This window comes from Ascaphus truei, chromosome 1 (assembly GCF_040206685.1).
Source record: "Ascaphus truei isolate aAscTru1 chromosome 1, aAscTru1.hap1, whole genome shotgun sequence".
In the NCBI taxonomy this organism is placed as follows: Eukaryota; Metazoa; Chordata; class Amphibia; order Anura; family Ascaphidae; genus Ascaphus; species Ascaphus truei.
In genome coordinates, this window is record NC_134483.1 from 248228010 (window position 1) to 248240264 (window position 12255).

At 44.6% G+C, this 12255-nt stretch overlaps 1 protein-coding gene across 1 annotated transcript in view; it reads right to left on the reverse strand.

Moving 5' to 3' along the window:
* Window positions 1–12149, reverse strand: part of LOC142496158 (uncharacterized) — a 47019-nt gene extending 34870 nt beyond the window's left edge. The window contains exons 1-3 of the mRNA XM_075602637.1: window positions 11971–12149; window positions 10778–10961; window positions 9068–10214 (exon numbers count right to left, since the gene is read on the reverse strand). Of these exons, the coding sequence (XP_075458752.1) occupies window positions 9068–10140 (1073 nt within the window). The 5' untranslated portion in view covers window positions 10141–10214; window positions 10778–10961; window positions 11971–12149. The remainder of the gene's footprint in view (window positions 1–9067; window positions 10215–10777; window positions 10962–11970) is intronic.
* Between the last annotated feature and the right edge of the window lie 106 nt (window positions 12150–12255).

Sequence of the window (12255 nt, forward strand, 5' to 3'; positions counted from 1 at the left end):
GACTGAGACTTAGCCAGAGATGTCCTGGAACTCAAATCAGAATGATGTTCCTGACACCACCACTCTCTTTCCTCCGGAGGTGCTGAAATCCCTTCACTGGGAGTTAGCTCCAATTGTCCTGGAACTAAATTCGGCTTGCAATCCTAGCCGCGACTACTACGTTTAGTTTGTAAAACTTGGCCGCAAAAAGCTAGACATAGAAAATATTTCGCCTCGGATTTCTGAAGCTGGTGTCTTTGCTATTTCTTTCGGAGCATCTTTTGGTCGTTTCAAATTTGCTGCTGTTCTGGTGCTTAGAATCTGATGACCGGATTGGCCGGATGACTGGATTAGGAATCATACCCGATTCCCTGGTACATTTTTGGGGTATCCAGCAACTCTGGACCCAGTCTAGCTAGGCACATTCTGACAACACTTTCTCCATAAAACCCCCCTTGAAACTCATAGCCAAGCAATCTCTGCTTGCTGCCACTCCTGGAAAGGTAAAAACACAAATTCTTTATTGTCACAATTTTACAACAAGCATGTACAATCACTGGGCTCAAGAGCGGACACTCCCGAACCCCAATACATGGATCAGAGGTAACCAAACGGTCTTAACCTTTATTGTGAGCCTGGTTACCCCTTCACCGTTACACCCACTATAATGGGTCATATAATGCCTCCTACTGACAATTCACTAATGTAAGCTGTCACACACGTTTTGACAAAATTGGAGCAAACCATTTTGATACATTGGATTATGAAGAAAAAAATTGTGTGTGACAATACTGTGTATTTTAAGTTAAACTTCTTTGTCTTGTCTCAGAAATTGTATTTGTAATGATGATGTTTTTAATTAAAAATCAAAACACAATTTTAGTGCCAAAATGCAAAGAAGTTTGACTTAGAACGCGTGTTTTAGCTATTTGCACTTCTCTATTTATAGTAACTGAATTCCTTGTGTGTGTGTCAGTCAGTGTGTGTATCGCTTTCTCGGCGTGTGTGTGTGTTATTCTCCGTGTCCTGCCCCCTCTCTCCTGACTCCCCCCAGCTCCGGCAGAGCTGCGGACATGGGGTGAGGGGGGGGTCTGTCCGGGTCCCCCCCCCCTTCCGACGGAGGTGCAGACACTGCTGTGCCTTCTGCAGGAGTAGCCCCCCTCTCCTCTTCACCCCTCTCCCTCTCCCCCTCTCTCTCCTCTTCCCCTCTCCCCTCTCCTTCCCCTCTCTCTCCTCCTCTTCCCCTCTCTCTCCTCTTCCCCCCTCTCTCTCTCCTCCTCTTCCCCCTCTCTCTCCTCCTCTTCCCCCTCTCTCTCTCCTCCTCTTCCCCCTCTCTCTCTCTCCTCTTCCCCCTCTCTCTCTCTCCTCTTCCCCCTCTCTCTCTCTCCTCTTCCCCCTCTCTCTCTCTCCTCTTCCCCCTCTCTCTCTCTCCTCTTCCCCCTCTCTCTCTCCTCTTCCCCCTCTCTCTCTCCTCCTCTTCCCCCCCCCCCTCTCTCTCTCTCCTCCCCCCACTCCTCTGAGCATCTCCCACTCGGAGCTGCAGACACGGCTGTGTGTGTCCTACTGCCAGCCGGGGGGGAGGGGTGGTGGTCTGCGTCTCACTGGGGGGGGGGGGGGGGGGTGTTCGGCGCATCACTCAGGGAGGGTGGGTGTGCGTGTCTCTCCAGCACTGCCTTCCTCCTCTCCGGTGACTCCTCCTGGTGGAAGCTGGCAACACTTATCCTCTTCTGCCAGCAGTGACGTCACTTCCGTCTCCATCAACTCCATTCACTGCCAGGCAATTTTGCTCATGTGGTAGGTGTACCCAAAGACGTTTCACTTCAAAAACAACCTAGTGCCCCTATATAGAGTTAAATTTAATGGAAGATAATGCATTATGCCCCACTCCCTCTGACTATAAAGGGCTAGTAGGAAAGTACTGGGGCTGTGGCTCTGAAACCACAGATCACTCCTGTGACATCGCTAAGGCTGAGTCCATAGAGACTCCAGCCGTGCGGATGCGCGCGGAGGTTGAGAGAATGCGGGTGCTTTCCCTGGCCTTACTTCGCGTGCCGTCTGGGGGCGGGCCAGTGATGTCATGGAGCTGGTTCGCCCTCATTGGGCAAGCCGCTCCCTTGACCGGCACTCCGCTCCCCTCAGCGCGTAAACTAAAAAATGTTTGTCTGCTACGCCTCTGCACGCCTGCGGAAGCCCCGGCCAAAGCCGCTCTCATTGCGGCAGCAGGGGCTCACTGGCAAGCGTGAGCGCGGCTCAGCGCGGACCATGGCCACGGCCTTAGGTTCGATTATGCAGGCAGCAGTGGCAGAGGCACTTCCATATCCTCTTTTTTTCCACGGCTGTGTCTCAATACACCAGAAAGATTGTAAGTGTAACAGCAGAGGCTGCATGGCACCTACAATAAAGGCTAAGCCTGCATGCTGCACTGCCTGTAAACAGGACTACCCTGCTGCAAGGTAAATGGTGGAAAGTGGTCTAGCCCTGGTTAATGTATTACTATTATTATCAGTGTGTTTATGTTAAACACTGTATAGGTTGTAGTGCAACTCATTGTATACCTGGGCCATGGACAATAGCTGTATATCAGGCATACACAGAGTCAGGTATTAGTTATTGTATGGGCCAGGTGCTGTGATCCAGGGACAATGGGAGAGTACATACTTTACGGCCAGAGTATTCTTCTGTACCCAGTAGCGAGGCCTCTAACCTTGGGGGCGGTATGGCACTGTCCTCGGGGACCGGCCTTCGGGTCCTAGCTCCATCAGCATAGTTCCTATTGGTCAGTTCCAATTTCCCACGCTCCTATGACCCACCTCTCTGAGCAGTCATTGGCACTTAGCTCCACCCCCTAGCCGGACTGGATAGTTCCGGACCCCCCTCTCGCTCGGGATTGGCTGGGCAATTAAAGAGACACTGCTCATTGGTTGGCACACAGTTCTCCACGATTATGTATGGAGACCGGTATTCTATACAAGCAGACATCAATCCGAGCTCCAGCAGTGGAAAAATGTTGGTCTCAGTGACTTGGGACTATCCTGTTTGTGGGGTTACAGACCCCTGGAGTGGTCTCCCTTTGTTACCTGGATGAAAAGACTATTGGAGACAACTAGACAAGGCAGTTGGCGGTTTTCCCTACAGAGCCTCCAGGTTTATGGACTATACCAGCAGCATTCAGGGTAAGCTCACTTCAGCACCGCCCTTCACCTAGTTAGGAGCCCCCTAAGTCCCCTTTGTATTGGGGATATTGTATGTGCAGGTGCAGGTACAGGTACTCTTAGCTTAGACTAAATTAATTTACTGTTTATTAACCTCTGTGTTCTGCCTGGTAATTACGATCCCAAGTTAGTCTGGTATACCCAGTTTGTGCTCTCTTGGGCAGGGACTTTTTTTTTTTACCCCCAATGTTGACTGATGTATTATACACTTATTTATATAATTCTACCTGTATTGTGTTCAGTATAATATTTCTGTAAAGCGCTACATACAATGGCTGGCATTAATATATCTATCTATATCTCTCTCGACAAACTGGGCAAAAACCCACTCGCTCCCCCAAAAGTCAGTCTCCCTGCCACCCAAACACTCACACCACCCTCCCCCTTCCCCCTCCCCCCCCCCCATAACACTTACCTGCGGCAGGGTCTGACTACAGGGTCTGACGGCGTGGTGCGGCCTTCTGTCTTCTCCTCTGCAAATTAATCTTTTCCCCCTGCAGCTCCAGTTAAAAAGGCCACGCGGCATCAAATGACCATGCGGCGTCACGTAACATGGCTCCGCGTGATGTCACGTAATGTCCCATTGCTATGACAACGCGACGTCATTTGACGCCAGGCCGCCCATTTTAACTGGAGCTGCAGGGGGAAAAGATGAATTTGAAGAAGACCGGGAGACACCGTCGCAGGTAAGCAGTCGACAGCGGGCAAATGCAAACGGCCGCGGCGACCGGGCGAGTGCATATGTCGACGTGTACACACACACACACACACACACACACACACACACACACACACACAACCACACAATCAAGTTCAACCTATGCTAAATTTAGACAACAGATACTTTATCCTATATCTATACTTACTTATTGATCCAGAGGAAGGCAAACAAAAAACCACAGAGTCATATCATTCAATGATATCTCATAAGGGGAAAAATAAATTCCTTCTCGACTCCAGGAATTGGCAATTGGGAAGGGGAAAGAATACCCTGCATCACTCACAGCCATCAGCCGTTCCCCCCTCCCCCTCGCTGCCACGCGAGCAGCTAAGGGAGCAGGGGGGAAAGAATACCCTGCATGAAAGTCATCGTCCACACCTCCCACCCCCCTCGAGCAGTCAAAGGAGCCGGGTACCGAGGGGAAAGAATAACACGCATCACAGCCATCAGCCGCTCCCCCTAACCCCCCCCCTCCCCCGTGCGAGCAGCCAAGGGAGCCGGGGAGGAAATAATACCACACATCACAGCTATTGTCCGCTAAATCACCTCCCCCCACCCCACGAGCATCTCCGGGGGAAGGAATACCACCGCATCACAGACATCAGCCGCTCCCTCCCCCCCCCCAATCTCCCGCCCTGCGCGAGCAGCCAAGGGAGCCGGGGACCAGGGGGAAGGAATACTCCCGCATCACAGCCATTGACCCGCTCCAATGTCCCGCCCGGGCGGGCAGACAGCCACTGGGACCGGGGGCAGGAAGCAGGGACACCGCGCAAACACCGCTCGCACACAACCCACACACCACACACACAACACACACTTTTACACTTACCCATGCAGAGAAGGAAGGGCGGTTTGATTGCTCAGCGCTGGCAGCTCCATCCCGCGTCACCGAATCAGCCAATCAGCTAGAGATATTTTTTTTTTTTTTGCAGAGCAGGGGAAATTTACTGGCCTTGAGCCAATTTCCACTCGCCAGGTGAGTGTGGGGGAATAGGTTTGTCGAACACTGGTTATCATATCCCCTCCTAGATGCCTCTTTTCTAATGTAAATAAATCTAATTTAGCTAGTCTCTCCTCATAAGTTAGATTTTTAGATTTTTAGATTTTTCATCCCCTTTATTAATTTGGTGACTCTTCTCTGCACTCTCTCTAGTTCCATAATGTCTTTTCTTGGGATTGGTGCCCAAAATTGTACTCCATATTCAAGGTGTGGTCTTTCTAATACTTTGTAAAGGAGCATAATTATGTTTACTTCCCTTCCATCCATTACCCGTTTAATGCAAGATAAGATCTTGTTTGCCTTTGCAGCTACTGCATGACTTTGGGCACTATTGCTAGGCGTGCTGTCTACAAGCACTCCTAAATCCTTCTCCATAAAGGATTCCCCCAATATATGTCCATTTAATTTGTAAGTCGCCTTTTTATTCATGCATCCCAAATGCATAACCTTACATTTATCTGTATTAAACCTCATCTGCCATTTACCTGCCCACATTTCCAGTCTCTCCGAGTCATTCTGAAGAGAAATTACATCCTGCTCTGATTCTATTACCTTACACAATTTAATATCATCAGCAAAGATGGAGACTTTGCTTTCGATCCCAACCTCAAGGTCATTAATAAACAAGTTAAAAAGCAAAGGTGCCAGTACCGATCCCTGAGGTACTCCACTCACGACTTTAGCCCAACCTGAAAAAGTTCCATTTATGACAACCCTCTGTTGTCTGTCCTTTAACCAGTTTTCAATCCAGGTGCATATATTATTACGGAGTCCAATTTTCTTTATTTTATACGCTAACCTCGTGTGAAACCGTATCAAAAGCCTTTGCAAACTCTAAGTAGACCACATAAACTGCATTATCCTGGTCTAAATTCCTACTTACCTCCTCAAAGAAACAAATAAGGTTAGTTTGGCAAGATCTATCCTTCATAAATCCATGCTGACTATTACTAATAATTTTGTTTTCCATTAGGTATTCCTGAATATTATCCCGTATTAAACCTTCAAGTAGTTTCCCTACTATTGAAGTCAGGCTTACAGGTCTGTAATTTCCCGGTTGTAATCTAGCTCCCTTTTTAAATATAGGCATCACATTTGCTTTACACCAATCTTGTGGTACTGAGCCTGTGGAAATGGAGTCCTTGAATATTAAATATAATGGTTTGGCTATTACTGAGCTTAACTCCTTGAGAACACTTGGATGTATGCCATCGGGGCCAGGTGCCTTATTTACTTTAATTTTTTCAAGTCGCTTATGAACTTCTTCCTCAGTTAACCAATTGTTCATTAATATGGAGGTTGTGGCTTCCTCCTGCGGCACTACTATTGAACTTGATTCTTCCCTGGTAAACACAGAGGCAAAGAATTTGTTTAATACCTCCACTTTTTCCTTATCTCCAATAATCTGCCTACCCATCTCACACTGAAAGAGTCATATATTTTCTTTCCTCATTTTTTTGTTATTAAGGTACTTAAAGAACTTTTTAGGGTTGACCTTACTTTCTATTGCAATCCTTTTTTCATTATCCATTTTTGCTAATTTGATTGCCCTTTTGCATTTTTTGTTACATTCCTTATAATTCTGATACGATGTCTCCGTCCCTTCTGACCTAAACAATCTAAACGCCTTCCTCTTCTTGTCCATTTCCTCCCCTACCTGTTTATTTAGCCAAATTGGTTTTGACTTATTATACCTATTACTCAAGGTTATACACTGATAAGTGTGCTTTTCTAACAATGTTTTAAAGACTGCCCATTTATCTTCTACATTTTTCCCTGCAAAAACATCATCCCATTGTATTACTACAAGATTAGACCTCAGTTTATTAAAATCTGCCTTTGTTGAACCCAAGAAATCTATTTTTTGATCATTTATTTCAAATGAGACCATGTTATGACCATGTTATGATCACTGTTACCCAAATGTTCCAGATGTTGAATATTTGTTATTACTTCTACATTGTTTGATATGACCAAATCCAATATTGCCCCTCTCCTGGTTGGTTCCTCAATAATTTGGGTCATAATTGTCTTTAAGCACCCCCAAAAACCTTTTTCCTTTTGTTGTAATGCTAATCTCATTACCCCAGTCTATGTCTGGATAATTAAAATCCCCCATTATGCAAACATGACCCAGTTTTGATGCCTTCTCCATTTGCAAAAGTATTTTAGCTTCCTCAATCTCACAGATATTTGGTGGTTTATAGCATATTCCCACAAACATTTTCTTTATACTTTTACCTCCACTGCTAATTTCTATCCACAAAGTCTCTACATTTTCATCATTCCCTTCATAAACATCATCCCTTATAATAGGTTTTAGATCCGGTTTAACATATAAACATACTCCACCTCCCCTTCTATTTGTTTGATCCTTCCGAAAAAGAGAATAACCCTCTAAATGAACTGTCCAGTCATGAGTTTTATCACACCATGTTTCAGTAATGCCGATATCATCATACTGCTCCCTTGCAGCTATTAATTCAAGCTCCCCCATTGTATCTGTCAGGCTTCTTGCATTAGCAAGCATGCATTTCAGTTTTTTTTCAGCCTGTACTATTATCTTATCTGCTCCTTCCTTTCTGCTCCCACTTGGTTTAGTCTTTAGAAGTTTTCTAGTATTATCTGTATTTACTATGGGTGTCTCACTGCTCGTCAAATTCGCACTTGCCCCCATTCTACCTCCATACCACCTTGTATCCTCCTCTATTACATTTAGTTCATTATCTGTTTCATTCCCCTCCCCCCTCCATCCTAGTTTAAAATCTCCTCCAACCTTTTTAGCATTCTCCCCCCTAGCACAGAAGATCCCTCTTCATTGAGGTGCAATCCATCCCTAGAATATAGATGGCACCTCTCAGAAAAGGAGTCCCAGTGCTCTAAAAACCCAAACTCCTCCTTCCTGCACCACTTTCTTAGCCATGCATTAACCTCCCTGATCTCTGACTGTCTCCCTGCGGTAGCGCATGGCACTGGTAGTATTTCAGAAAATACTACCTTGGAGGTCCTTGCCTTAAGCTTTTGGCCTAGATCCCTGTAATCATTTTTTAGGACCCTCCATCTTTCTCTAACTTTGTCATCTGGGCCAACATGTACCAAGACCGTTGGGTCAATCCCAGCCCCCCCCAACAATCTGTCTACCCGATCCGCAATGTGCCGAACCCGAGCACCCGGGAGACAACAAACTGTTCGGTTCATGCGGTCCTGGCAACAGATTGCCCTATCTATCTTCCTAATAATGGAGTCCCCTACCACCACAATCTTTATTTGTATCTGAGCATCCTGAGTACCCTCTGTGCTGGAGGAACTATTCCCCTGGCTGCTAGAGGAATTAGTCTCCCCCAGCCTTGCCATTTCTGCCCCAACATTCCCAATATCTTCACTCAACATGGCAAATCTATTGGGATGTGTCAGCTCAGAAACGACCTGCCTCTCCCTATTGCCCCTGCTTCCCCTTCTGTCACCCAGCTACCTACCTGCTCCTCACTAACAGCGCCACCATCTGCACCACTATCCTGCTCATTCTAGCAACTATGAAGTTTAGAAGTACTAACAGTAAACTGTACTTCAATAACTATACCTTGTTTAACCGCTTCCTTGTTCAAACTGCTTCTGGTTCTAACTGCACACACTTTAAACAACCAGCACTTCAAATCAAACACACAGATCAGTCAGTACACGCAAGCTCAGGATTCGTTAGAAGCCTTTGTTTAAATAGGGACACCCACCAGGTGTGTTAGGTTATCAATTAACTAAACCACCCACTGCAGGTGTGTTAGGCCAGCCAATTAACCAACCACACCCACTCTGACTCAGGCAGGAGAAAGGGGAAAAAAAAGTTACAGGCTTCAAATTACAGCACACTTTAAAAATAAATTAACCCATTGCACACTGTCATGTGTTGTTGTTCATCTGAGGTTGTATTTACCTAATTTTAAGACCTGCTAAGGAACAGATGATTGTTATTATGTCCTGATATGTGAAACCATAGAATTCAAAAAGAGGGTGTACTTTCTTTTTCACACAACTGTACATACATACAAAGTTTCTCATTTGGTTTGCACACCAAACTTACCTGCAGCTATTGAACAAATCCCAGAATCCTTTCGCTCTATGTTCTTAAGCTATAGGTACATATGATCTTATCGCTCTCACCTGTAGTTGAACTGTTTTTCACAGAAGTTACACTGCAGCAAGTTTACCCCTGGATCATCCTGATGATTGAGGTACTCTGAATAAGTCAACAGTAGTGCACACCGGTCACATTTATGTACCACTTCAGCATGGCTTTCTTCCCCACCCACTGTGTCCACTGCTCCTCGGCTCTGCATCCCCACTATCGTCGAATAAATGTTAGAGTTTAGTAAGGCTCCATGCATCCTCAAATCATTCAGCGTGAGAGTTCCCAAACTATCAGGGGTGTCTGGTTCGTCGCATAAATTGATGCACAGTTCTGCAGCTTCATCTTCTGCATCTTCTGAAGACGCGTCATTGTGTATTGTAATGGGCATTTGCCTGTCAAAGTCTGAACTGATGAAGGAAGTGCCCCTAGGTTCATCCACAGGACTTCCTCTACCCATAATTCCAGTTTTAGCAACTGGTTTGCTCATTAAAAAACTCCGGTTCCTAATGACAAAAGCCTCTTTGTAGAACGTTGGTCTTATGTTCATTTTGGCTTTGTCTTTCAGCTGGGCCCCCAGATCAAACCTTCTCCTATCCTCACTGTAGATTGAGTTGTTGACACTTTGAAGGTTGTCATCCCTGTTTCTCCTTAATTGCTGGCATTCCACTTCCCTCAAATCTGAAGGTCTGTCGGAAACACTGTAATCTTCCTCCTGGATGCAAATTTCTTCCTTAGGAGCAATAGTTTGTGGGCTGTTTGGAACAGTGACAACTTGTATGGTAAGTGGAAGGCTCACTTGCAGGACCTGGGCAGCCTGAATGAAGTCTTTTACGTGACAAGTAGGAATTTTGTAGGAGTATATGAAGTCCAGCAGGTGACTGAAGCCCTCCAAGGAGACGTTTTCAAGCACCAAGAACTGCTGCTTCTCGTTCCTGCTCAGGGCCGCGTAGAAGTATTCGCTGCAAGCCGAGAGAACGTTTTTGTGGGCAAGGAATATTTTACCTTCAACCATCAACGAGACGTCACAGAAAAGGCCCATGGATTTTTGCTCGTTCAGCTTCTGCAGAACAGACCAACCGTGAACTTCAGGGGACAATGGATCCATCTTGCTACCTTTGCAATCGCAAGAGAAGGCTTCAGTGCAACATCCGGAGGTCAGACACAAACAAAGGGCAACTCCTGTAAACAAAGACATTCTCCCATAAAAAAAAATGTTGGGCTTGTGTTGCTCCATGGCAGCACCATCAACTATGTTTTGCTTGTGAGGGCAAAATATTATACTCCACCTTCAGGAGAGTATAAGGGAAATGTAAACAAGATAAAAATCAAAGAGGGGTAGGTTGAGATACCAAGAAGAGTAAAAAGGTTAAGGGAAACAAAATCCAATACATAAGATAAAATATAATAATATACTAAATTAATAGATAGAACTGCCACACTTGGTTAATATTTGACTGGAGAGAAGTAATCCAGAGACATGGGCTTCTCATTAAGAGATTTTAATCAGCAATGAAATAACCAACGTTTTGACTGCCACGCAGTCTTTGTCAAGGTGAGGGCTCTAATTAATATTTGACTGACCACACTTATAGGCCACAAGAAAAAAATTTTTTAAAAAAAGAACTGTGTTATGGAATTTAGAAAGGGAATGCTTCAAAGGAAGCTTAAGTCTTTCCATACTCATTACAAACCAGATTCTCTAGTAGCCCTGAGATATCAAAGGGGAGTTGTACTCCTTTTACCTGCATACAGTATGCGTCGTGTATATTGCTGATGTTTACAGCGACATGTCAATTCTTCAGGGAGGGGGTGTTCTGCACATCAAATGTTGCTTTAACACTGAGATCCTTCCATTGCGTTGCTCACAACGTTGATGAAGGGAATCTGTAAAGTGGTTTTTGGAGGTGTGGGAGATACACCAGTGGCCTACACAAAACAACAAATATTTCTTATTTATTATATATATAAAAAAAAGTGAATGAAAACTGCAAGAAGTACACGTGTGGAATTAGTGCTATTAAACATATCTTTATTAGACTGACATTTTATCGAGGGGCAGGAAAGGAAGCGAGTGCAAAGGGAAGACTGTAAGATGTTGTGATAGCCCCCTCTCCAACCCTTTGAAGTGGGCACCAATGCTCATTTTGGTTATTGGTTTTTAACAGTTGTGCTGTTTGTTGACATAGAGCAGCTGAAGAATTGATGATATACATACTACATATACACACAGATGACATAGTATTATATATACACGTATGCCGCATTTCGAAATACAAGCATACGCACAATTTAAGACAGCAGTCGTAATTATTCTGTTTGCATGCAGTTGCATCTATACATATAAACTGTATGCATGTATCTGTACACTGGATAACGTGTATCTAAAAACAGCATGTGTCAAAATGTACACTGTGTGCATTCATGTATCTGTGCACTGTATGCATATAACTGAATACTGTATGCATATAACTGAATACTGTATGCAGACATGTCAACGCTCACTGTTTTTCTGTGAGTCTTAATGATTTAGTCACTCACTGATTTTAGTATGAGAGTTTCACAGACTTCAATGGATCCTCACTTGTTAAAACCACTACTTTTCAGTTAAGCCATTTTTTGGGGGTCCAGGACCCCAAAATCTCACTGGAGTTTGTTTAATCCTTGGGAAGTGCCAGCTTTGTGTATATTGTATGTATCCATGTATTGTGTGTGTGTGTTTAGTTGTACCCTGCATGTATATATTTCACTTAAAGAGATTATACACACACTGTATACATACATACATACATATTACTGCGTGTAGAGCCATTATAAATCTGCTACATTGTACATCTACATTGTATGTTAACAACTATTTAATTGTATGCATACATCTAATTTGCATGCGTATTATCATATATACACCCACACACCTGTATATAATTTAGCACCATACCTGTAGCATGCACGCAGTATGTAAATGTAAATATATATATATATATATATATATATATATACTGTGTATATATACACACACACATACACCTCTGCTCTCGCTACTGCTGTGGCAGCCTCGGTTCCGCTGACGACATCTCTGGTTACAGCCCTACGCTTCGCTTCGTTGTTCGAGTCTGATTAAAGCTTTGTTGAGACATTAAAAAAAAAATGCACGTCGTTTCTCTACCCGTAGAAAGGGAGCAGTCAGCAAGAGCGTCAGGGAGCGTCGCGTGCTGTGACGCAA